This window comes from Pelophylax lessonae (genome assembly GCF_965119305.1).
Source record: "Pelophylax lessonae genome assembly, chromosome: 11".
NCBI lineage: Eukaryota > Metazoa > Chordata > Amphibia > Anura > Ranidae > Pelophylax > Pelophylax lessonae.
Window position 1 is genome coordinate 237,406,578 of NC_138778.1, and position 27,956 is coordinate 237,434,533.

The window sequence follows — 27,956 nt, forward strand, 5'->3', positions numbered from 1 at the left end:
AGGTTCTAGTTGCAGACATTTCATATATCTGTGTAATCCGCAGTGCCCACGCCAAGGCTCCTCTGTATACTGCGGGCCTAACTCTATAGGTCTGAGAATCTCCAGGTTGGAGCACATATAGCAGTGGATAGATTAAGGGAAGGTTTGCCTAGAGCAGGGCTTCCCAAACTTTTTTGGGGCGAGACCCACTTCTGAATACAGTTATTTTTTGGGATCCACTTGCTTGTAATTGAATATTGTTAAGCGCTACAGAATTTGTTGTCGCTATATAAATGCAAATAATAATAATAATGCAAGTTTTAAAGGGAGGGGGATGTTAGGGCATAAAATTGGCACAACATGGAAACAAGCTTTAGGGGCATAGAATTGGCACATGGCACAAAAAAAGGCATAACATTTGCAAAACATTGCATAGAAATGGTTACTCACTGAGTGTAGATTCTGACAGAAAGAAGTGCTGTGTCCTGCTCTTTTGTCCACCAGGCAACACACATGATGCAAGTGATGCAAGGGCTGTGGACATGGTGCAGGAGATGCAGGGCTGTGGACATGATGCAGGAGATGCAGGGCTGTGGGCATGGTGCAGGGCTGCGGGCATGGTGCCGGAGATGCAGGGCTGTGGGCATGGTGCCGAAGATGCAGGGCTGTGGGCATGGTGCAGGGCTGCGGGCATGGTGCCGGAGATGCAGGGCTACGGGCATGGTGCAGGAGATGCAGGGCTGCAGACATGGTGCATGTGATGCAGGACTGTAGGCATGGTGCAGAACTGTGGGCATGGTGCAGGAGATGCAGGGCTGTGGGCATGGTGCAGTGGATGCAGGACTGTGGGCATTGTGCAGGAAATGCAGGGGCTGTGGGCATAATGCAGGAGATGCAGGGCTGTGGGCATGGTGCAGGGGATGCAGGACTGTGGGCATTGTGCAGGAGATGCAGGGGCTGTGGGCATAATGCAGGAGATGCAGGACTGTGGGCATGGTGCAGGAGATGCAGAGCTGTGGGTATGGTGCAGGAGATGCAGAGCTGTGGGCATGGTGCAGGAGATGCAGAGGCTGAGGTCATGGTGCAGGAGATGCAGGGGCTCTAGGCATGGTACAGGAGATGCAGGGGCTGTGGGCATGGTGCAGGAGATGCAGGGGCTGTGGGCATGGTGCAGGAGATGCAGGGCTGTGGGCATGGTGCAGGGGATGCAGAGCTGTGGGCATGGTGCAGGGCTACAGGCATGGTGCAAGAGATGAAGGGCTATGGGCAAGGTGCAGGAGATGCAGAGGCTGAGGTCATGGTGCAGGAGATTCCGGGGCTGTGGGCATAATGCAGGAGATGCGGGGCTGTGGGCATGGTGAAGGAGCTGCGGGAATAATGCATGAGATGCAGGGCTGTGGGCATGGTGCAGGGCTACGGGCATGGTGCAAGAGATGAAGGGCTATGGGCAAGGTGCAGGAGATGCAGGGTTGTGGGCATGGTGCAGGAGATGCAGGGTTGTGGGCATGGTGCAGGAGATGCAGGGCTGTGGGCATAATGCAGGAGATGTGGGGCTGTGGGCATGGTGCAGGAGCTGCGGGAATAATGCATGAGATGCAGGGCTGTGGGCATGGTGCAGGGCTACGGGCATGGTGCAAGAGATTAAGGGCTATGGGCAAGGTGCAGGAGATGCAGGGTTGTGGGCATGGTGCAGGAGATGCAGGGTTGTGGGCATGGTGCAGGAGATGGAGAGCTATAGGCATAATGCAGGAGATGCAGGGCTGTGGGCATGGTGCAGGGGATGTAGGGCTGTGGGCATGGTGCAGGGGATGCAGGGCTGTGGGCATGGTGCAGGGGATGCAGGGGCTGTGGGCATAACGCAGGAGATGCAGGGCATTGGGCATAATGCAGGGCTATGGGCATGGTGCAGGAGATGCAGGGCTACGGGGATGGTGCAGAAGATGCAGGGGCTGTGGGCATAATGCAGGAGATGCAGGACTGTGGGGATGGTGCAGGAGATGCAGAGCTGTGGGCATGGTGCAGAAGATGCAGGGGCTGTGGGAATGATGCAGGGGCTGTGGGCATTGTGCAGGAGATACAGGGGGCTGTGGGCATTGTGCAGGAGATACAGGGGGCTGTGGGCATGGTGCAGGTCTACGGTCATGGTGCAAGAGATGCAGGGCTATGGGCAAGGTGCAGGGTTGTGGGCATGGTGCAGGAGATGATGGGCTGTGGGCATGGTGCAGGAGATGCAGGACTGTGGGCAAGGTGCAGGAGATAATGGGCTGTGAGCATGGTGCAGGGGGGGTCTGTCTTACCCATCCCTGAGGCGCCTTCCATTAAAAAATGGCGCTGCCCGGCTGCTTCATCACTACGCATGCGCCGCCTCCCCGAACATGTACGGGCCTCCCCGAGCGGTGGCAAGCGCATGCGCAGTGGACATAGGCCGGCCGAAGCCATTTTTTTAACGGAAAGGCAGCGGCTCCGGCTTCCTATAGTTTGAGCAGGTCTGCTCAGTGCGACCCACAGTTTGGGAACTCCTGGCCTAGAGCATACCTCCCAACTTTTGAACTTGAGAATGAGGGACATTTGAGCAACACTGTGACTAGCGGGGCGCGCAGCATGCCGCGGCTAATGGTGGGTGTGACCAAGCATGATAGTGGGAGGGGCTTAAGGGCCGTGGTTAAACAAAACCTGGGCTTCCTCGTATCTATAAAATATGCTTTCATTGCTGTGCCACAAGCTAGAGTCACAATCTTTTAGAAAATGACTTCCAAAAGAGGAAGGAAGTATAACATGTTTGTTATTTTAACAAAAAAAGAGACTTTACAATCACTTTAGGACCGGAGGATTTTCCTGCTTTACGTCCAGGCCACTTTTTTTGCGATTCGTCACTGTGCAACTTTAACTGACAATTGCGCGGTCATGCAACGCCGTACCCAAATGAAATTTACGTCCTTTTTTTCCCACAAACAGAGCTTTCTTTTGGTGGTATTTGATCACCTCTGCGCTTTTCATTTTTTGCGATATTAATTAAAAAAAGCGACAATTTTGAAAAAATAACAATATTTTTCTACTTTGACAGTTAAAAAATATCCAATATATTAAATTTTTGTCATATATTTAGGCCAAAATGTATTTATCTACATGTCTTTGACAAAAAAAAATTCTCAATGAGCGTATTTTTAACGGCTTTAAGACAGGAAGATTTTACCCCCTTCCTGACCAGGGCCCTATTTTGCGATTCGGCACTGCGTTAATTTAACGGACAATTGCACGGTCGTGCGACGCTGTACCCAAACTAAATTGATGTCCTTTTTTTCCCCACAAACAGAACTTTCTTTTGGTGGTATTTGATCTCCTGTGCAATTTTTACTTTTTTCGCTATAAACAAAAAAAGAGCGACAATTTTGAAAAAATAACAATATTTTTCACATTTTTTTATATGAAATTCCCCCCCAAAAAATGTAAAAATCTAAATTTTCTAACATTTTTGGCCAATTTGTTTTCTGCCACATATTTTTGGAAAAAATAAAAATCGCAAAAAGCGTATTTTGATTGGTTTGCGCAAAAGTTATCGCAGCTACTAATTATGGGAAATTTATGTAATTTTTATTGTTTTTTTTTAACTAGTAATGGCGGCGATCTGCGATTTTTTTGCCGGACTGCGACATTGCGGCGGACAGATCGGACCCTTGACTGACATTTTTTACACTTTTGGGGGTACCAGTGACATTACTACAGTAATCAGTGCTATAAATATGCACTGTCACTGTAATAATGACACTGGCAGGGAAGGGGTTAACTTTTATTGGTGATCAAAGGGTTAATGTATGCCTGGTGCTTACTGACGTGTGTGGGGGGAGGGGACTGTGTGACACAGGGACAGATCGCAGGTTGAGCTATGCTGAATCCTGTAATCTGTCACTGTCTGTCACATAGGAGATCCGCCCGCTCTGTTTACACAAGCGGGCAGATTTCCTCACTTGATCCCCGACGATCGGGGAAGAGCGGCGGTGATCACCGCCTCTCCTCCCCTGGCCCGACCACCGCTGTGACTGAATACAGCGGGAGCGAGCCGCCCACAAGGGGAGGAGTCCAGTGATGTAGGTCTACGTCGCTGGACGATAAGGAACCACTTTGCTGCAGTACGCTCAATGTGAGCAGTCGGCAAGTGGTTAAGATTCCCAGAGTTCCGTTTTAGGCTGGGTTCACACTTGTGCGATAACAGACATTGAATGTCATTTACACCGCATTGCTGTGCAGATCACATGTGATATCTGTGTGATGCAAATTCAGCCATACAAATTGTAAGGCTGAAATCGGATCGCATGGGTGTTTACATCTATGTAATCCGATTCCTGTACCATTGGACAGTTCGCACTGTGATCTGCGAACCAATCTGGAGGTGTCATTAACCGGTTGCCGACCACCGCAAGTACATATACTGCAGCAGTCAGCCCCGGCCAGGCAAAGTGATGTATGGGTACGGCACTAGCCTGGGAGCCAATAGTGGGCGCGCGCGACCCGCCGGAGGCGCGCTCCTGCCTCAGCTCGTTCACGGACACCTCCGTGCGTGTGACTGGCGGACCCAATGTCCGCCGGCACTCGCGATCGTCCGCTGTGAAGGGAGAAAGGCAGGCGGCTAATGTAAACACAGCCGTCTGTCATTCTCCCCTGTGTAACAGCAGAGATCATACGATCCTGCTATGTAGGACCGTTGATCTCTGCTGTTACACACACAGCCACATCCCTGCACAGTTAGAAGCACACCCCTAGGGACACACTTAACCCCTCCCTCTCCAATAAAGTTAACCCCTTCCCTGCCAGTGTCATTTTTACAGTAACAGTGCATATGTATAGCACTGATTACTGTAGTAGTGTCACTGGTACCCCTAAAAGTGTCAAAAATGTCAGTCAAGGGTCCGATCTGTCCGCCGCAATGTCGCAGTCCCGCAAAAAAATCGCAGATCGCCGCTATTACTCGTTAAAAAAAAAACAACAAAATTGACAAAAATCTTTCCCTTAGTTAGTAAACGCAATAACTTTTGCGCAAACCAATCAAAATACGCTCATTGCGATTTTTTTTACCAAACATAGGTAGCAGAAAACAAATTGGTCAAAAATTTAAAAAAATTTTGATTTTTACATTTTTTTTGGGGGGGAATTTCATATAAAAAAAAATGTGAAAAATATTGTTATTTTTGCAAAATTGTCGCTCTTTTTTTGATTATAGTGCGTGATCAAAAAAAACGCACAGGTGATCAAATACCACCAAAAGAAAGCTCTGTTTGTGGGAAAAAAAGGACGTCAAATTCGTTTAGGTACAGCGTCGCACGACCGCGCAATTGTCCGTTAAAGTCACGCAGTGCCGAATCGCAAAATACCCCCTGGTCAGGAAGGGGATAAAAATCTTCCGGGGCTTAAGTGGTTAACTTTACATTGACACCCTCAGTGGTTGGCCGATGTCATTGTGAACCAGTGTACGATTTAGGTGCGATGCGGGAACCAGCACTGAATTGCAGGGTTCGCCGCATAACACCAGTGTGAACAGGATCCATTCAATTTTCATAAAGAAGTAACTAAATAATAGAAGCCACTAGAAAATCCACTTTTCTATTAGACTAATGGGTTGCACGGAAAATGCAATGCCAATGTGAGAAAAGTGCACTGCAATAATGCAAAAATGGTACTGCACACTGAACACAGGATCGTGGTGAAAACAAGCCGAAAAAAAAAACGATTTATGCCAGGAGAAAACTTCTCCCTGTAGTAATGAAAAAACCAGTATATAAATCAGCCTCCCCTACACTTATCACAACAAAATACAAAGGCATGCGAAGCTTTGGAGAAGGTACAGCGCTGCTGAGCAATCGGACTTCATCCTAGAGATTAGCAGAACACATAGAAAAATATGAAACAGTTACACAGGACCAGCATCAGGACCAACATCAGGACCAGCATCAGGACCAGCATCAGGACCAACATCAGGACCAGCATCAGGACCAGCATCAGGACCAACATCAGGACCAGCATTAGGACCAAAACATTTTGAATGTGCAACAGTCATTACCTTCCATCAGGTCTCTTCCTGGAGAGCACAGCCCCCTCCCCCCTCTTCCCAGCAGCACTGAGTTTACTATTTACATGAGATTCCCTGAGTGGGCGGGGCTTAGTGACAAAGCCCTGGCCATTGGATTGAGCATGATTGCAGGCTTCCAATAGCGAGGGAGTGGGCGGGGTTTACCAGCAGAGCCCTGGACCCCACACTGGTTGTGATTACAGTCTTCTAATAGCGGCGCCATGCTAATAATGCTAAGAAAGGACAGGTGCGGGTTTAACCTCCCGGCGGTATGATTCTTTCGGATTTTAGGTGCTGAAAGCGGTACCATTATTTTGCATGTAATTCTTGTGAATGAGCAGCCCAAACCAACTATTTACATTTATTATATATATATATATACATAAAAAGTACAGTAAAACTGCAGGAAAGGGCACTGGGGGGCAAATTAATGTGATTTTTTTTTTTAATTTTGAATGGTATCAGTGTGTTTGGTGTGTTTTACATTTTAATTTGCCGCCGGTTCCACCCCCTGCGAATGTCACGTCGCAGGAGACGGAAGCCGGGGCACGGAGAGGATCGGGAGGAAGAACCGCCGCCAGACACTGCTGGGATACATCGCTGGATCCCGGTTACAAGGTAAGCAACCCCTCTAACAGGATCCAGCGATGCTTCTGGCGGTACCCCGAGTGTGGCTCGGGGTTACCACTTTTGGCTCTGAAATTTAACCCCGAGCCACGCTCGGGAATACCATTAAGAAGGTTAAGTGGCTGCAGGACACAGCCTGAATCCGCGGGACAGCGGAACTGTGTTAGAATTGCGGGACAGTCCAGCGGAATCCGTGACTGTTGGGAGGTACGCTAGAGGGAGCCCCACCCCTCTTTAAAGGCACAGGGACACAATGGACGCCCAGCAAAAGCACAATGACAGCTGAAGAAACCTCCAGTGTGTCCCCTCCCCTCCCCCCCCCCAATGTTTGCTGACAAGCTGTGCATATAGATGGCAACCACCCCAATCTTTAATTATCCTTTGCAGTAAGGTGGCCATGGACATGCTATGCACATCACCTCTAAATTCTAAACAACATGGCCGCCCTGATTCCTCTCACTGACTTCCCATTTTCATCACTCCAAGCATGTCCCCAGACGTTACAAGTTCTGACTGTAGATAAGACAGGAATTTCCTATGATCCTCAGCGCCATCTCTTGGCCATAATGAAGAATTTCTCCTGAAATATCTCCATCAGTAGAAAATGTGGACATTATGGACATTAGATGGCGCTAATGATCATAGGAAATCACTATACCAAATACTGGAAATACCACCAACATTTCTCAGAGATGGGCAAATACTTCTCACATCTCTTCATGTAATGATTTTTATAAATAAACCTCTAAGTGTTTGTGAAATCTTCCCACACAAAATGTACTCAGCCAATGAAAGGTAAGGACTCCATTTTTATTTTTCTCCTGCTATCAATGGCCAACACTTCATCCATGTCTCTGGTGATCTCTGATCTCCTTATGAAGTGTTTCTTACATGATGAAGATCAGCCATGGAGTATATCTGAGGTGTATATCAGGGGGTGCTTCTTCCCCACATGTCCACCAACATTCATATAGAAGACATTTCCCGCACTCAATGCACTAATACACCTCGAGGGTTGTGTGAGATCCCTGATGTACAGGAAGACAGGACTTCTGTGAGGAACATTTCCCTCACTCAGGACAGGAATACGGCTTCCCCCCCGTGTGAGATCTCTGATGTCTGCGAAGATAGGATTTATCCGAAAAACATTTCCCGCACTCCGGACAGGAATAAGGTTTCTCCTTCGTGTGAGAACTCTGATGTATTTTTAGACTGGACTTCACTAAAAAACATTTCCCGCACTCAGGACAGGAATGCGGTTTCTCCCCCGTGTGAGATCTCTGATGTTTGTAAAGATAGGACTTCCCTGAAAAACATTTCCCGCACTCAGGACAGGAATAAGGTTTCTCCTTCGTGTGAGATCTCTGATGTATTTTTAGACTGGACTTCACTAAAAAACATTTCCCGCACTCAGGACAGGAATGCGGTTTCTCCCCCGTGTGAGATCTCTGATGTTTGTAAAGATAGGACTTCCCTGAAAAACATTTCCCGCACTCAGGACAGGAATAAGGTTTCTCCCCTGTGTGGGATCTCTGATGTATGTAAAGACTGGACTTGACTGAAAAACATTTCCCGCACTCGGGACAGGAATAAGGCTTCTCCCCTGTGTGAGATCTCTGATGGTTGTTAAAAGCAGACAGTCGTGGAAAACGTTGCCCACACTCAGAACAGGAATATGGCTTCTCCCCAGTGTGACATCTCTGATGTGTGAAAAGATCTGACTTCCGTGAAAAACATTTCCCGCACTCAGGACAGGAATGCGGCTTCTCACCTGTGTGTGATCTATAATGTCTAGAAAGAAGGCCCTTTTCTGAAAAACATTTCCCGCACTCAGGACAGGAATACGGCTTCTCACCTGTGTGTGATCTATAATGTCTAGAAAGAAGGCCCTTTTCTGAAAAACATTTCCCACACTCAGTACAGGAATGTAACTTTTCCCCCGTGTGAGATTTCTGATGTGTGTGAAGATGGGACTTCATTGAATAACATTTTCCGCACTCAGGACAGGAATACGGCTTCTCCCCCGTGTGAGATCTTTTATGCACATTAAGATTGAATTTAGAACTGAAACACTTCCCACACTCAGCACAGGAAAGCCTCTTATCTGTTGGAAGGACGGCACCGTCCCTCACAGTCTGAGGTTCCTCAGGATAAGAGGAATACGATGGTCCGGCACCTTCCCTCACAGTCTGAGGTTCCTCAGGATAAGAGGAATACGATGGTCCGGCACTGTCCCTCACAGTCTGAGGTTCCTCAGGATAAGAGGAATACGATGGTCCAGCACTGTCCCTCACAGTCTGAGGTTCCTCAGGATAAGAGGAATACGATGGTCCGGCACAGTCCCTCACAGTCTGAGGTTCCTCAGGATAAGAGGAATACGATGGTCCGGCACAGTCCCTCACAGTCTGAGGTTCCTCAGGATAAGAGAAATACGATGGTCCGGCACCGTCCCTGACAGTCTGAGGTTCCTCAGGATAAGAGGAATACGATGGTCCATCTACACTGTGTGGTGCCGGATGGACATTTGCGGTAGCCGGGATTTCTCCTGGACTATACTGTGTGATGTCCTCATCTTCTACTTTACAGTCTGGAGACAAAGTGAGAGAATCCTCTGAGGTTTTCCTCATCTCCCGTCCATCTTCTAAAATAGAAATACAAAGATTATTACTAGACATCAGCAGATTGGTTCCCCTAAACCAAGACACCGCCCACATCAGGCAGCTTTGTCTCTGAGGATCTTACAATTCCCCCCTCAAGGTAACTAGTAAATGGGTCCTCTGATCTCCTACCCGTTCATTTCTTTATTCATGGACCTTAGTCAGAGAGTGAGGAAACAACGAGAACTGACTTTTATAGGAGTGACAGTGATGAGGGGATTATAGGACGAGTGTCCCCTCCCCCTCTATCACTCATTGCCATCTTCCCAACACAAGTCCTGCACTTGTTAATTTAGTCCATGATTTAGTCATGAATAACAGCGGGGCTGAGCCCCACCAGAGGTCAGAGAGTGAGGATGGGGGGAGAACAACCAAGATGAGTATGTAATGTACAACATAGAGTATATACTACAGGGGTCAGGAGTATGTAATGTACAACATAGTTTATATAGTGCAGGGGTCAGGAGTATGTAATGAACAACATAGAGTATATAGTGCGGGGGTCAGGAGTATGTAATGAACAACATAGAGTATATAGTGCGGGGGTCAGGAGTATGTATGCACATTGTTGTACTCATTGATGGAAAGGGTAAACTGGGACCAAACCCTGGGATCCCTGACCACGGAGGAAAAATGGGAATGCTTTAGGAACATATTAAGCAAATGCATCTCGCAGTGCATTCCTATGGGAAATAAATTTAGAAGAGACAAAGCCAAACCTGGCTGGCTAAACCGTAGCGTAAAAAAACTTATTAGGGGAAAAAAATGGCCTTCAAGAAATATAAATCAGAGGGCACAGTATTGGCTTTCCAGCAATACAAGGAGGCAAATAAGAAAAGTAAATACGAAATCAAAATGGCTAAAATCAAATTCGAGAGACAAATAGCGGAGGATAGTGAAAAGAACCCTAAGAAATTCTTTAAATATATCAACAGCAAAAAAACTAGGGCAGAGCATATTGCACACATAATTACCGATGATGGGAGGATGGTTACAGAGGACACTGAAAAAGCAACCGTGCTGAATGCTTTTTTCTCGTCAGTCTTTACACAGGAAAAGGAGGGGTACACTGACCATGACTGTATGGGGTACACTGACCATGACTGTATGGAGTACACTGACCATGACTGTATGGGGTACACTGACCATGACTGTATGGTTAGTAGTAATACACAGGTCTTGCCACTATGGCTAACAGGGTGAAATCAGGGAAAGGCTGGATAAACTTAACACACACAAATCACCAGGACTGGATGGCGTACATCCGAGAGTACTCAAGGAACTCGGTAAGATTATATCTAGACCACTGTTCCTGATCTTTACTGACAGTATTATGACAGGAGATGTACCAGGGGATTGGAGGAAAGCTAACGTGATACCGATATTCAAAAAAGGGCAGAGGCATGTCCCGGGAAATTATAGGCCGGTCAGTCTGACATCGATAGTATGTAAACTTCTGGAGGGGATGATAAGGGACTATATCGTAGAGTTTCATCATCAGCAGTAATCAGCACGGGATTACAAATGGGCGTTCTTGTCAAACCAATCTCTTAACATTTTACGAGGAGGTGAGCTGTGAGCTAGATAGGGGCAGACCAGTGGATGTGGTGTACCTGGATTTCGCTAAGGAGTTTGATACAGTTCCCCACAAGCGCCTAATTTATAAAATAAGGTCTGCAGGCATCGACCACAAGGTTTGCTCTTGGATACGGAACTGGTTAAAGAAGCGTGTCCAAAGGGTGGTAATAAATAGCGAATACTCAGACTGGTCAGGGGTGGTAAGTGGGGTCCCCCAAGGCTCAGTCCTAGGACCAACCTTGTTCAATTTATTCATAAACAACATTGAGGTCGGGATCAGTAGTTCTATATCAGTTTTTGCAGATGACACAAAATTGGACAGGGCAATAACTGCACAGCATGAAGCAGATATCCTACAGAATGACCTGAACAAAATAACAGAGTGGGCAACGACATGGCAAATGAGGTTTAACGTGGAGAAGTGTAAGGTTTTGCACTTGGGGACTAAAAACATAAAAACACAATACACGTTAGGAGGGGAACCCTTGGGGGAATCAAAAATGGAGAAGGATCTGGGAGTCTTGGTTGATGATAGATTAGGCAACAGCATGCAATGTCAAGCGGCAGCTGCCAAAGCCAGCAGAATATTAGCATGCATAAAGAAAGGGATGTATTCCAGAGATAAGACTATAATCCTTCCACTTTATAAAACTCTGGTCCGACCGCATCTGGAGTATTCTGTCCAGTTCTGGTCACCAGTCCTCAGGAGGGATGTGTTGGAGCAGGAGAGAGTCCAGAGAAGGGCAACTAAACTGATTAGGGGATTGGAGGGCCTTAATTATGAAGAGTGCCTGCAATCGCTTGATTTATTCTCCCTGGAGAAGAGACGCCTGAGAGGGGACATGATAGCAATTTACAAATACCTCAATGGTGATCTCCACATAGAAAACAAACTATTCAGTCGAAAGGATTGCATGAGGACTCGAGGGCATACAAAGCGATTAGAGAAGAAGCGTTTTAACCTCAGGCAACGCAGGGGGTTCTTTACTGTTAGGGCAACAAGATTGTGGAATTCTCTACCACAAGAGGTGGTTTCTGCCGGAAGTATGGTGGCTTTCAAAAGACTCTTAGACGTACATCTCAAGGATCAGAACATTCAGGGGTATGTGAGATGATTATGGTCACACACACCTACACAGGGGGAACTGGATGGACTATTGTCTTTATTCAACCTCACCAACTATGTACAACGTAGAGTATATAGTGCAGAGGTCAGGAGTATGTAGTGTACAACATAGAGTATATAGTGCAGAGGTCAGGAGTATGTAATGTACAACATAGAGTATATAGTGCAGAGGTCAGGAGTATGTAATGTATATGACCCACCTGTGCTGATCTTTGATGTCCCCGTTATTCCATCCACCTCTGCAGACTGCTGATTATCCCTCTCATACGTCTCTTCTTCTTCTGCTTTAACATCAACTTTTATATCTATCAGATCTTCACCCTAAACCAAGAGAAAGATCAATAACATCATCTGTATGACATAAACTTTAATATTGCGACAGAACCAAAATTAATCCACACATTGTCTCCACAAGTCCATGTTCTAGATGCTCCATCCCACCAACCTTGTAATAGTGAGGGATGGTGTGACCTTCCTGTGTGGAATCCCGGGAATACAGAGGACGGGGACATCTCTCTGGTGGGTTCCTGGTATTAGGTGGCTCCATCATATCCTTGTGTCCTTCTGAAAACTCCTCCATCACTCCATACTCCTCATCCTCCTCTTTATACTCTTCTTTAACATCAATATTATCATCCCCGAGGTTTCCACTCTGAATATATAATAAACATTCATTGTAACAAACATTCTGTGTATAAATCATAACTATCAGTGATTGTTCCTCATCTACCTGATGATGGTGGGGGATGGTGTGACCTTCCTGTGTGGAATCCCGGGAATACAGAGGACGGGGACATCTCTCTGGTGGGTTCCCATTACTGGATCCATCTGTAGGAAACACACACACTGACTGAATACATTGTTTCTATGGGTTTATCAGATGATCTATTGCTCACTAATGACCCAGACCTAATCTCGGAGGTAGAAGTCCAGGACAACCTGGGCTCTAGCGATCACAGGATGATCACATTTAGTATAAATAACAATATAGCAAGGCAAGTGGGGAATATAAGAATCCTAAACTTCAGAAGGGCAAACTTTCCAAAATTGTACTCATTGATGGAAAGGGTAAACTGGGACCAAACCCTGGGATCCCTGACCACAGAGGAAAAATGGGAATGCTTTAGGAACATATTAAGCAAAGGCATCTTGCAGTGCATTCCTATGGGAAATAAATTTAGAAGAGACAAAGCCAAACCTGGCTGGCTAAGCCGTAGCGTCAAAAAACTTATTAGGGGAAAAAAATTGGCCTTCAAGAAATATAAATCAGAGGACACAGTATCGGCTTTCGAGCAATACAAGGAGGCAAATAAGAAAAGTAAACAAGAAATCAAGATGGCTAAAATCAACTTTGAGAGACAAATAGCAGAGGATAGTAAAAAAAAAAACAAAGAAATTCTTTAAATATATCAATAGCAAAAAAACTAAGGCAGAGCATATTGCACACATAATTAACAATGATGGGAGGATGGTTACAGAGGACACTGAAAAAGCAACCGTGCTGAATGCTTTTTTCTCCTCAGTCTTTACACAGGAAACGGAGGGGTACACTGACCATGACTGTATGGGGTACACTGACCATGACTGTATGGGGTACACTGACCATGACTGTATGACTAGTAGTAATACACAGGACTTGCCACTATGGCTAACAGAGGGTGAAATCAGGGAAAGGCTGGATAAACTTAACACAAACAAATCACCAGGCCCGGATGGCGTACATCCGAGAGTACTCAAAGAACTCAGTAAAGTTATATCGAGACCACTGTTCCTGATCTTTGCTGACAGTATTAGGACAGGAGATGTACCAGGGGATTGGAAGAAAGCTAATGTGATTCCGATATTCAAAAAGGGCCAGAGGCATATCCCGGGAAATTATAGGCCTGTCAGTCTGACATCAGTAGTATGTAAACTTCTGGAGGGGATGATAAGGGACTATATCGTAGAGTTTGCTAAAGACAACAACATCATCAGCAGTAATCAGCACGGGTTTACAAATGGGCGTTCTTGTCAAACCAATCTCTTAACATTCAACGAGGAGGTGAGCTGTGAGCTTGATAGGGGGAGACCAGTGGATGTGGTGTACTTGGATTTCGCTAAGGCGTTTGATACAGTTCCCCACAAGCGCTTAATTTATAAAATAAGGTCTGCAGGTATCGATAGCAGGGTTTGCTCTTGGATACGGAACTGGCTAAAAAGGCGTGTCCAAAGGGTAGTAATAAACAGCGCATACTCAGACTGGTCTGAGGTGGTAAGCGGGGTCCCCCAAGACTCAGTCTTGGGACCAACCTTGTTCAATTTATTCATAAACAGCATTGAGGTCGGGATCAGGAGTTCGATATCAGTTTTTGCAGATGACACAAAATTGGGCAGGGCAATAACTTCACAACATGAAGCAGATATCCTACAGAATGACCTGGACAAAATAACAGAGTGGGCAACGACATGGCAAATGAGGTTTAACGTGGAGAAGTGTAAGGTTTTGCACTTGGGGACTAAAAACATAAAAACACAATACACGTTAGGAGGGGAACCCTTGGGGGAATCAAAAATGGAGAAGGATCTGGGAGTCTTGGTTGATGATAGATTAGGCAACAGCATGCAATGTCAAGCGGCAGCTGCCAAAGCCAGCAGAATATTAGCATGCATAAAGAAAGGGATGTATTCCAGAGATAAGACTATAATCCTTCCACTTTATAAAACTCTGGTCCGACCGCATCTGGAGTATTCTGTCCAGTTCTGGTCACCAGTCCTCAGGAGGGATGTGTTGGAGCTGGAGAGAGTCAGGAGAAGGGCAACTAAACTAATTAGGGGATTGGAGGACCTTGACTATGAAGAGCGTCTACAATCGCTCGATTTATTCTCCCTGGAGAAGAGACGTCTGAGGGGGGACATGATAGCAATTTATAAATATCTTAATGGGGATCCCAGCTTAGAAAAAAAAGCTGTTCATTCGAAGGGATTGCATGAGGACTCGAGGGCATACAATGCGATTAGAGGAGAAGCGTTTTAACCTCAGGCAACGCGGGGGGTTCTTTACTGTTAGGGCAACAAGATTGTGGAATTCTCTACCACAAGAGGTGGTTTCTGCGGGAAGTATGGTGGCTTTCAAAAGACTCTTAGACTTACATCTCAAGGATCAGAACATTCAGGGGTATGTGAGATGATTACAGCCACACACACCTACACAGGGGGAACTCCGCCCACACACACCTACACAGGTTGAACTAGATGGACTATTGTCTTTATTCAACCTCACCTACTATGTAACTATGATGGGGGATCTAGGTGGAGCCTCCGTACTGCTCTCTCCTTTACAATAAAGTCTCCTCTTACCCGGTGATGTGAGGGGCGGCTGATTCTCCATCATGACGTCCTTGTAGAGATCCTTGTGTCCTTCTAAATACTCCCACTCCTCCATGGAGAAATAGACAGTGACATCCTGACACCTTATAGGAACCTGACACACACAATGATACAGTCACCATCCAGACACATCCCTTGTCTGTTACTGGATAATGTCCCAGAATTCCCAGCACCGCTCACCTCTCCTGTCAGCAGCTCCATCATCTTCTTGGTGACTTCTAGAATCTTCTCCATGTTGTGTCTCTCAGGTTTTAGGGAGTCACATGGAGGCACTGTGATGGTCAAATGATCACCTGACTTCACCAGAGGAAATCTCTGTATAGAGGAACCAATAGGAATATCATGTTAGAATCCCAGAATCCTCCTCACCTCTCCGGTCAGGTCTGTGTTTTATTAATAGAGATAAGAGTGATGTCATGTGACCTCCCAGAATCCTCCTCTCCTCTCCGGTCAGGTCTGTGTTTTATTATTAGAGATAAGAGTGATGTCATGTGACCTCCCAGAATCCTCCTCACCTTTCCGGTCAGGTCTGTGTTTTACTTATAGAGATAAGAGTGATGTCATGTGACCTCCCAGAATCCTCCTCACCTCTCCAGTTAGGTCTGTGTTTTATTATTAGAGATAAGAGTGATGTCATGTGACCTCCCAGAATCCTCCTCACCTCTCCGGTCAGGTCTGTGTTTTACTTATAGAGATAAGAGTGATGTCATGTGACCTCCCAGAATCCTCCTCACCTCTCCAGTCAGGTCTGTGTTTTATTAATAGAGATAAGAGTGATGTCATGTGACCTCCCAGAATCCTCCTCACCTCTCCGGCCAGGTCTGTGTTTTATTAATAGAGATAAGAGTGATGTCATGTGACCTCCCAGAATCCTCCTCACCTCTCCGGTCAGGTCTGTGTTTTATTAATAGAGATAAGAGTGATGTCATGTGACCTCCCAGAATCCTCCTCACCTCTCCGGTCAGGTCTGTGTTTTATTAACAGAGATAAGAGGGATGTCATGTGACCTCCCAGAATCCTCCTCACCTCTCCGGTCAGCAGGTAGATGATCTCCAGGGTGAGGTTTAGTATCTTCTTAGTCATGTGACTCCGGTCCTCCTCCATCCCCATTGGTGCCGTTATTTCATCCATACAGGTCTCCTTGTAGACGGATAACTTTGGGAAATGAAAGTAAGAATTATTTGGACGGTATTGATCACACAATAATAGGATGGGGAGGGGGAGGGGGGGTAATAGGAGGGTTGCTGTACATTTAGGGAACTACTGATCCCATGGGGACACATTTAGTTTGGACTGTTTACCATTTTGCTACATTTTTTAGGTCCTGGGACCCTCTTGACCTGCCGGATCAGAAATTCCCTTTCCTCTGTTGGGTTTGTTTGGTTTCTGAACTGGATTTAATTAGTATTAGATCTGCAGAGAAGGAATGATAAATACGATCCTTCCTGAGACTTGTTTGCTCTGAGGCAGTGCTGTGAGGTCAATGTTGGGTCATCATGATGTCCAGGAAGGGGAACTTGCTGACATTTGGCCGGAGTTGCCGGCTAATCAGGATAATTACCAGAACTCCGGCTGTAAGGCTCCAATCTCCGGCAGCCTGCTGACTGACAGGAATGATGTCACTGTCACTCTCTGCAGTAAGAAAATGGATTGGATAGCAGGAGGATGCTGCTGATGGAGTAGAGAACTGTGGGGGAGGAGTCTATTCTGTTTCCTCCAATAGCAGCCCAGTGTGGGTAGAATGAGGACAATCGGGGGAAGGGGTTTGTTCTCTTGCACTTGGTCTATTTTGTTTCCTGCAACATATTCCTTGACCAGTGAGATGGTGAAGGCTTCCTTCACTTGCTGGCAGGAGTTCTTGAAGGAGGTCAGAAAAGTAGTTGCAGGGGCGGTGGGACGACCATCAGTGACCAAGAGCCCATATGAGCCAGAAAGCCCCTTCTTACCTTTGAGCCTGACTACCCCTCAGAGGACCCCACAGCCATTCAGCCCCACTAACCTCTCAGAGTTGTTCACCCCTATTTCTTCCGAGGAGGCCCACAAAGTCCTTATGCTACACTCCCCCCCCCCCCGGGATCTCAGAGATCTTAAGATGAAGTAAGCCCTCAGAGGCTCTCAGAGTCCTTTAGTCCCACTACCTCCTCAGAGACCCCTTAGCTCCTATGATTTTCTCAGAACCAGTGGCTGAATTACCACAGTCGCAAAGGTGGTCACACCTGCGACCTGGCCCAGGTGTTACACCAATGCAGGGGGCACCAAGACAGCAGGAAGGATCCTGCTACAGGAGTAAAGAGTCTCGGGCTTAGTGGAGGCTCCCCCTGTGATCGTTCTAACAGACCCAACTGAGACAAGGACTTTTGTAGAGGACTAGAGGCAAGCCTTCTACCCACTGATTATGGCACATAGAGAGAGCAGATCATTCTCTAATAATAGACAACCACATATTGGAGGCTGAAAGCGAGGCTTGGATTAATTCTCTGAAAAAAGACAATAAGGCTTCCCTTCTGGAGTGGATAGACAAGTGTAATGTTAATATTTTACAGATTAAATGGTCAGAGGGAATATGGTGGCCCTCCTGCAGACTGGGTTAGAGAGGCTCCTTCACTTGGGACAGAAAAAGTTATCGAAGATATCCCTCAAGAGATCTATAGATAAATTTATTCCACCTTTTCAGACTGCTAAAACATTGTATGGGTTTTGGCTCATAGACTGTTGTAGACTGTTGCCGGACAGTCTGAGGTGGGGTGATATGTGTGTCTATCCCATTGTTAATTGAGTCACCTACTGCTTCTGTCTGTTGGCTAACTTTTGGCGGTTCCTACATGATGAGATTAGTTTTGTGTCAACTCTACCTCGTTATCTAAACCAGTGTGTGATGTTTTCGGTTACATTTGCAGAAGATAACTTCTGCAAAAACATTTCAGCTCCTGCAAAACATCTCAGGTTTTGCATCCCAGCTTCTGCTAAACATCTCTCATACTCATAGTTACATAGTTACATAGTAGGTGAGGTTAAATAAAGACAATAGTCCATCCAGTTCAACCTGTGTAGGTGTGTGTGGCTGTAATCATCTCACATACCCCTGAATGTTCTGATCCTTGAGATGTAAGTCTAAGAGTCTTTTGAAAGCCACCATACTACCCGCAGAAACCACCTCTTGTGGTAGAGAATTCCACAATCTTGTAGCCCTAACAGTAAAGAACCCCCCACGTTGCCTGAGGTTAAAACGCTTCTCCTCTAATCGCATTGTATGCCCTCGAGTCCTCATGCAATCCCTTCGAATGAACAGCTTTTTTTCTAAGCTGGGATCCCTATTAAGATATTTATAAATTGCTATCATGTCCCCCCTCAGACGTCTCTTCTCCAGGGAGAATAAATCGAGCGATTGTAGACGCTCTTCATAGTCAAGGTCCTCCAATCCCCTAATTAGTTTAGTTGCCCTTCTCTGGACTCTCTCCAGCTCCAACACATCCCTCCTGAGGACTGGCGACCAGAACTGGACAGAATACTCCAGATGCGGTCGGACCAGAGTTTTATAAAGTGGAAGGATTATAGTCTTATCTCTGGAATACATCCCTTTCTTAATGCTTGCCAATATTCTGCTGGCTTTGGCAGCTGCCGCTTGACATTGCATGCTGTTGCCTAATCTATCATCAACCAAGACTCCCAGATCCTTCTCCATTTTTGATTCCCCCAAGGGTTCCCCTCCTAACGTGTATTGTGCTTTTATGTTTTTAGTCCCCAAGTGCAAAACCTTACACTTCTCCACGTTAAACCTCATTTGCCATGTCCGTGCCCACTCTGTAATTTTGTCCAGGTCATTCTGTAGGATATCTGCTTCATGCTGTGCAGTTATTGCTCTGGCCAATTTTGTGTCATCTGCAAAAACTGATATCGAACTACTGATCCCGACCTAAATGTTGTTTATGAATAAATTGAACAAGGTTGGTCCCAGGACTGAGCCCTGGGGCACCCCGCTTACTACCTCAGACCAGTCTGAGTATGCGCTGTTTATTACCACTCTTTGGACACGCCCTTTAAGCCAATTCCGTATCCAAGAGCAAACCCTGCTGTCGATACCTGCAGATCTTATTTTATAAATTAAGCGCTTGTGGGGAACTGTATCAAACGCCTTAGCGAAATCCAAGTACACCACATCCACTGGTCTCCCCCTATCTAGCTCACAGCTCACCTCCTCGTAAAATGTTAATAGATTGGTTTGACAAGAACGCCCATTTGTAAACCCGTGCTGATTACTGCTGATGATGTTGTTGTCTTTAGCAAACTCTACGATATAGTCCCTTATCATCCCCTCCAGAAGTTTACATACTATTGATGTCAAACTGACAGGCCTATAATTTCCCGGGATATGCCTCTGGCCCTTTTTGAATATCGGAATCACGTTAGCTTTCTTCCAATCCCCTGGTACATTTCCTGTCCTAATACTGTCAGCAAAGATCAGGAACAGTGGTCTGGATATAACCTTACTGAGTTCCTTGAGTACTCTCGGATGTACGCCATCCGGGCCTGGTGATTTGTTTGTGTTGAGTTTATCCAGCCTTTCCCTGATTTCACCCTCTGTTAGCCATAGTGGCAAGTCCTGTGCATTACTACTAACCAAACAGTCATGGTCAGTGTACCCCTCCGTTTCCTGTGTAAAGACTGACGAGAAAAAAGCATTCAGCACGGTTGCTTTTTCAGTGTCCTCTGTAACCATCCTCCCATCATTGTTAATTATGTGTGCAATATGCTCTGCCCTAGTTTTTTTGCTGTTGATATATTTAAAGAATTTCTTTGAGTTTTTTTTACTATCCTCCGCTATTTGTCTCTCAAAGTTGATTTTAGCCATCTTGATTTCTTGTTTACTTTTCTTATTTGCCTCCTTGTATTGCTCGAAAGCCGATACTGTGCCCTCTGATTTATACTTCTTGAAGGCCAATTTTTTTCCCCTAATAAGTTTTTTGACGCTACGGTTTAGCCAGCCAGGTTTGGCTTTGTCTCTTCTAAATTTATTTCCCATAGGAATGCACTGCAAGATGCCTTTGCCTAATATGTTCCTAAAGCATTCCCATTTTTCCTCTGTGGTCAGGGATCCCAGGGTTTGGTCCCAGTTTACCCTTTCCATCAATAAATACAATTTTGGAAAGTTTGCCCTTCTGAAGTTTAGGGTTCTTATGTTCCCCACTTGCCTTGTTATATTGTTATTTATACTAAATGTGATCATCCTGTGATCGCTAGAGCCCAGATTGTCCTGGACTCCTACCTGCGAGATTAGGTCTGGGTCATTAGTGATCAATAGATCCAGGACTGCATTTTCTCTAGTCGGAGAATCCACCAACTGTGACATGTAATTATCCTGTAAGGTTTCCGTGAATAGGCGGGCCTTCTGTGAGTGTGCAGTCCCCTCGTCCCAGTCAATGTCGGGATAATTGAAGTCCCCCAATATGACGACTGATCCCAATTTTGCCACTTTACTCATTAGTGCTAAGAATTCCAGCTCTACCTCCTCCCCTTGGTTAGGTGGCCTATAGCAAACCCCCACAATTACTTTCCCCTTTTCTCCTTCCCTATGGAGTTCAACCCACACAGATTCTAAATCTATGCTCATCCCATCCGTAATGTCACTCCTTTCTATCACCTTTATATTGTTCTTGACATAGAGACATACCCCTCCCCCTCTTTTTCCTACCCTGTCCTTCCGGCACACCGAATACCCTTGGATATTGGCCAGCCAGTCATGTGAGGGGTCGAACCAAGTCTCTGTTATTCCCACAAGGTCTATGTCCTCCTCATGTACCAATATTTCCAACTCATCCATTTTATTAGCTAGGCTCCTGGCATTAGCATATACCCCTCTTAGTTTTACGGAAGTTAAGCGCAATTGGCGGTTATGTTTATTCCTGTTTGGTCTGAGATTTTCCCGCACAGACCTGCCAATTGACATTGTGGACCTACTGTCGCTGCTGACCCTACAGCTGCCTTCAGTCCTCTGCTCCCTCCTGACTGACTCTACTTCTGAGCCCTCCCCCCCGTCTCCTAGTTTAAAAGCTCCTCCAACTTGGTGGCCATCTTTCTCCCCAAAAGAGCTGTACCGTCCCCATTAAGGTGCAGCCCATCCTTACTAAAGAGCCGGTAGCCGACTGAGAAGTCAGCCCAGTTCTCCAGGAACCCAAACCCCTCCTTCCTACACCAATTCCTTAGCCACTTGTTAAGTTCCCTAATCTCCTTCTGCCTCTCCTGTGTGGCTCGAGGTACAGGCAGTATTTCAGAGAAAACCACCTTGGAGGTCCTTTTCCTCAATCTATTACCTAAGTCCCTGAAATCGTTCTTAAGGATCCTCCACCTACCTTTAACTTTGTCATTAGTGCCCACATGCACCATGACCGCTGGGTCATCCCCAGCCCCCCCCATCAATCTGTCTGCCAGTACATTCCCTATTCTGTTAACAATTAATTACTATTGCTAAGAAACTTATGCAAGCTGTGTTAATGCAAATATGTATTTAAACTATGTATGTTATTGCATGCTATATGAATGTATCAACAATCAGTATTCTTAAACCATTATATAAACCATTTCTTATAAATTGGCATATTTTTAATTGCATATAGTTCAGCTAATTCTTCTTCTATTCTTCCTGTCTTTGATGCTTATCTCTTTGACCACAAGCTCATCCGTCTGAGACGAGCAGGTGTGATATTGTAAAAACATCTTAGCGAAGCTAATATCTGAAACTTGCCTTAGTAATAGATATACTCCTAAGATATAAAGGAGTACTCTAACATATAGTGACATATATTGTGATGTGCTAAGATCAAAATGGCATCTCAAGATACACATTTTCCTCACAGTAACCACTCCCGATATAGCTGCCCAATTCGAAAACTATTAATCCAATCTATATAATCTTCCTCAATACCCTCAAAATACAGATGAAGCCTCTAAAAGAGACACTTTAATAAAATACTTCCTCCAGAAACACAGTCCCACCCTGATCCCTCCTGAAGAAGCTGATCTTCTAGAAAGTCCAACGGAATCCGTTACGGAATCCGAATTAACACAAGTAATTAAACAACTAAAAACGAGCAAGAGTCCTGGTCCTGATGGATTTACTGCGGCTTACTATAGAACATTTCTAGAACAACTTCAGATACCATTTCTTAGGGCCTTTAACACCATGTCCCCCCACCCCAACCTAACAGACTCTTACAAGCCCATATAGCTGTCATGTCCAAAAAAGGAAAAGACGACACGGCGGTTTCTAATTATAGACCGATTTCCCTCCTGGACGTCATTACCCGGACAACATGCTCTTGCTCGTGGACAGTTAGAGTCACCTTCTTGCACAGAGGGACATCTCGTTACAGTCTTTGACCCAGGCAGGGTGGTTGATAAACAATCAGAAGAGCCATCTCATGCCTACCCAGCAGACGATTTATCTTGGAGCATTATTCAACACCAGTCAGGGTACAGTGTAATTAACCATACAGAAGGCGAAGACCATCATTCAGAAAGTTCCCAAGATCTTGCGCAACCCCCACCTGACAGCTTCTCTCTGTTTGAGCCTCATAGGTTCAAGGTCAGCATGCATTCCGATGGTGCCATGGTCACATTGGCATCTGAGGTACTCGAAACCTCGACAGTTGGGCTCCCTCTCCTGGACCACAATTACTTCAGACGCCAGCGGAAAAGGGTGGGGAGCCATTGCGAGGAAATCAAAGTCCAGGGAAGATGGTCCTTCCACTAGTCTCTAACGTCCTGGAGTTGAGAGGAGCATTCCTAGCCCTCACCTCTCTAGCCCCCCACATCAGAGGCAAGAGAGTCCTTCTACGACTGGACAACAATGCAGCTGTCTCCTATATTCAAAAGCGGGACTCGCAGTAGATCGCTTCTGTCAGAAGTGGAGCCAACCATGCTCTGAGCCGAGAGGAATCTCCTAGAACTCAGAGCAGTGTATCTCCCGGGCAGGCTAAACAATCAAGTGGACCTTCTCTCCAGATCTTGCCCGAACAACAACGAATGGGCCCTGCATCCACACGTCTTTCACCAGATCGCCAATTACTGGAAATATCCTCAGGTGGATCTGCTCGCTACACCATGGAACACCAAGCTTCCCAGATTTATCTTCCGCTTTCCACACCCTCAGGTGGAAGCAGTGGACGCTCTGAAATACACCTGGGACTTCGACACAGCGTATGCCTTCCCACCTCGCCCTCTTATTCTAAAATTCTTCCTGAGGCTCCTGAAGGAACCAGTACACATCCTGGCGATTCTCCTTTATTGGCCCAAGAGACCTTGGTTTTTGCTGGCCATGCGGCTGTCTGTGAGCACACCGCTGAGACTTCCCCTGTTCTCTCAACTTCTACAGCATACGTCTCTCATCCAAACCAGCACAGACTGGATCTACGGGAGTGGTAATTGAGAGGCGGAGGTTTGAAGCCTTAGGCTGTTCCCGGGAAGTCATTTAGACACTCCTTCAAACAAGGAAACCATCCTCAAACTCCATCTACTCAAGAGTCTGGGAAAATTTACAAACCTTTGCGGCTGGAAAAAATTTCGATCCATCCTCACCTTCAGTCTCCAACATTTTGGGGTTCCTACAGACCGGACTTTACCTAGGCCTAGGTCTCAGTTCATTAAAGGTTCAGGTTGCCGCATTATCAGCGGCAACAAATTCAACCCTCTCGTAATTACATTCCTTGGAGGGGTGTTAAAGTCACGCCCTCCGGTCAGATGCACCTTTCCAAAATGGGGCCTAACTCTAATCCTGGAAGCCTTGGCGGAACATCCTTTTGCTCCTATGGAACAAATATCGATTTGGAACTTATCCTTAAAAAACAGCCTTTCTTCTAGCCATTATATCTGGCAGGAGGATATCGGAGTTGCAAGCCCTGGGAATCGGAGAGGATCACGTTTCTTTCTTTCCAGACAGAGTGGAACTGCGACCTATTCAAGGTTTCACCCCTAAATTCACTACCGAATGTCACCTCAGGGAACCATGGACCTTGCCAGTTTTTTCCCAGTCAGTCCCAGTCAGACCCAAGCTTGGACATATCGAAAGTCCTCAAGAAGTATCTCGAGGCTACAGAAAAATGTAGAACATCTAACAGGCTGTTCGTTATCCCATGGGGAAAAACAGAGGGAAGGAAGCCTCTAGCAGGACTCTTGCATCCTGGATTGTCAAACGAATACATAAAGTGTACAGGGCTAAACGCATGGTTCCTCCGGAGCAGGTGAAGGTTCATTCTACGAGATCAATTTCTGCCTCGTGGGCAGCCAGAGCGAACGTCTCCCTGGAAACCATCTGCATGGCTGCCACATGGTCGTCTCAGCACACATTTATGAAACATTATAGAGTTGACCCTGGGACGCTCACCACTGTAGAGTTTGGAAGAAGGGCAATGCAGGAAGCCCTTTCTTCATCTAAATAATAAAAAAAAAACATTTCTTTGTGTTTTAGCATCTACCCACCCTTTTGTCAGCTAGTTATTTATCACAGGTATGCTGCCATGGAGGCGCCAGGAAAACGGAAAATTGTATCATACTTACTGTAATTTTCCTTTTCTGGTGCCTATCCATGGCAGCATACGCTCCTTCCCTCAGTATTCTATATCACAGGAGAATGCTGGGAGTAGGGGGTGTCTTTCTTTTATGCTATTTACTAGTCTTGAAGGCGGAGTAGAGGCGTTGCTCTATCACAGGTATGCTGCCATGGATAGGCAACAGGAAAGGAAAATTACGGTAAGTATGATACAATTTTCCGTTTTAATTTAATATTCATCTGCGTGAAAAATTTGGGGGGTATCAGGATGGGGAGGAACAATAGAAAATAAGATCTTCTTACCTCCTCTGCTGCCACTTCCAACAATGTCTTCTCTCTACTTCCTCCCAACTCACCTCTCACCCAGAACTTCCTGTCTGTACCTGACATCACTTCCTGTCTGTATTCCATAGAGACTTCCTGTCTGGATTTGAGTGAGATCACCACCTTGTGGAGTTCAGAGGAACTGCAGCCCCAAGAAATGTCTCAAATGGGCTCACTCCCACGTATTACCAACTACCTTTAGTCGGAGTAAAGATTTACTAAAGCACTCAGTCAACAAAAAGTCACAATTCCAAATTTACTAATGGTCACAAAACGAAGCGACCGTCTAAGTGAGTACCCCTCCTTGAACCCGGAGCACAGCAGAGAAAAATCTTGTGTAAAACATGATCTCAGCTGATTTATACTTCCTATAGATTTGTTGAACATTTTAAAGAATAACGGCTTTAACCACTTGCTGATCAGCTGCCGTAGTTTTACTGCGGCAGTTCGGCTCTATTACATGAAACAACGTATCTATACGTCGCTTCGTGTAACAGATAGTTGGGGTGCGCACACGTGCCGATTAGCCAGAAGGGGAGCCAATCAGCGGGTCTGCGATCCACCTGCGATCCACCAGCCACCTGCGATCACTCCCCATGGAGACAGAACAGCGGTCTGCCGGTGTAAACAAGGTAGGCCGCTGTTCTGTCAGTGATGAACACAGGGATCCTCCTATTTAGGATCACAAGTCTCTGTGTTCATCCAGTGATTACAACCCCCACACAGTTAGAAAGCACTCCCTAGGAGCACACTTAACCCTTTGATCGCCCCTGGTGTTAACCCCTTCCCTGCCAGTGTCATTAGCACAGTGACAGTGAATATGTATAGCACTGATTACTGTAGTAATGTCACTGGTCCCCCCAAAAGTGTAAAAAATGTCAGTTAGGGGTTCGATCTGTCCGCCGCAATGTCGCAGTCCCGCTAAAAATTGCCGCCATTACTAGTAAAAATAAATAAAAACATAAAAATGACATAAATATTTCCCCCAGTTTGTAGACGCGATAACTTTTGCGCAAACCAATCAAAATACGCTTATTGGGATTTTTTTAACCAAAAATATGTAGCAGAAAACAAATTGGCCCAATCTAAAGAAAATTTTGATTTTTAAAAAAAATGTATTGGATGTTTAATAGCAGAAAGTAAAAAATATTGTTTTTTTTTTCCAGAATTGTCGCTCTTTTTTGTTTATAGCGCAAAAAATCGCACAGGTGATCAAATACCACCAAAAGAAAGCTCTGTTTGTGGGAAAAAAAGGACATCAATTTTTATTTGGGTACAGCATCGCACAACAGCGCAATTGTCAGTTAAAGTAACGCAGTGCTGAATTGCAAAAAAATTGATTTTTAATTCATACTTACCTGTAAAAATCAATTTCTTGAAGTACATCACGGGACACAGAGCCATGAATCATAACATATGGGTTATATAGCCACCTATAGGTGAAGGACACTGGCAACCAATCAGAATTGATGACCCCCTATATAACCCCTCCCACACAGGAAGTACCTCAGTTTTGTAGCAAGCAATAAAAGACCCCATAGAAGAGGGGAGGGACCTCTGTGTCCCGTGATGTAATTCAAGAAATGGATGTTACAGGTAAGTTTGTATTAAAAATCCATTAATCTCTTCGTACATCACAGGACACAGAGCCATAGAATATCCCAAAGCAATGCAACTGAGGGGAGAGGGACACCAAAAAATACCACCATCTGACCCTTAACAGAAGGATTACACCGCCGCTTGCAGTACACTGCGGCCAAAAGCAGACTCCTCCTGGGTAGGGTTGAGCAAACCCGGACTGTATTGTTCGTGATCGTACCAGACTTTTTGGTGTTCGGTATCCGGACACGGACCCGAACATTTCACTGTATGTTCAGGTACTGTCCGTTGTTCGGTAATGTTATCTCATGTTTTGGCGCGGTTTTAATGGCGCGGTTTTAATGGCGCAGTTTCAACAGCTGAAGGGCAGCCAATCAACAAGCGTTTAACTAGTGTGCCCTTAGAAGCCATGACAGTCATGCCTACTAATGGCATGGCTGTGATTGGCCAGTGTAGCATGTGACCCAGACTCTATATAAGCTGGCGCCGCACGTCACTCTGCTATAACTATGCTAGGGAGAGGTTCCTGCTGCTGCTGAGGGAGAGATAGGAGATTATTGTAGGGTCAGGCTTGAGATTGCTTTCGGGGAAAGAATAGGAAGAATCTTCTTTAATCAGACAGCGATCTACATTGATTGTATTTTGTGGGGGTGCAGTGCACAATCTTTTTGCCCAGACCTGAGCCCAGTGAGGAGGAGGGAAAAAAAAACAAACTTTTATCAGTCTGTTAAGCATGCGGCGTGAAGTGGCCATTTAATGCAAGCTGAGTGCATATGTGCCTGCTTAAGCTGGATTTAAAAAAAAAAAAGTTTTTTCCTTCATATTTTACTGTGACTTACAACGTTTAGACACTGCTGTTCTAATCTGCTATTCAAAAAGCACCAATTTAAGGGGACAATTATTTTTCAGTTTTTCATTCATACTTTACTGTGACACTGACATACAGCATTTAGACACTGCTGTTCTAATCTGCTCTTCAAAAATCACCAATTAAAGGGGAAAATAAAAAATTTTCATCCATATTTTACTGTGAGATACACCCATTGGATACTGTTGTTCTATTCGGCTTTTCAATAAAAACCCATTTAGGGAAAAAAA

At 45.6% G+C, this 27,956-nt stretch overlaps 1 protein-coding gene across 1 annotated transcript in view; it reads right to left on the reverse strand.

Moving 5' to 3' along the window:
* The window catches only part of LOC309567520 (uncharacterized protein), a gene marked incomplete at its 5' end in the record, with an annotated part of 1,161,679 nt that overhangs the window by 112,350 nt on the left and 1,021,373 nt on the right, over positions 1 to 27,956 (reverse strand). Inside the window, 2 exons of the mRNA XM_082272904.1 lie at positions 5,769 to 5,843; positions 7,753 to 8,764. Coding sequence (XP_082129030.1) covers positions 5,769 to 5,843; positions 7,753 to 8,764 — 1,087 coding nt within the window. The remainder of the gene's footprint in view (positions 1 to 5,768; positions 5,844 to 7,752; positions 8,765 to 27,956) is intronic.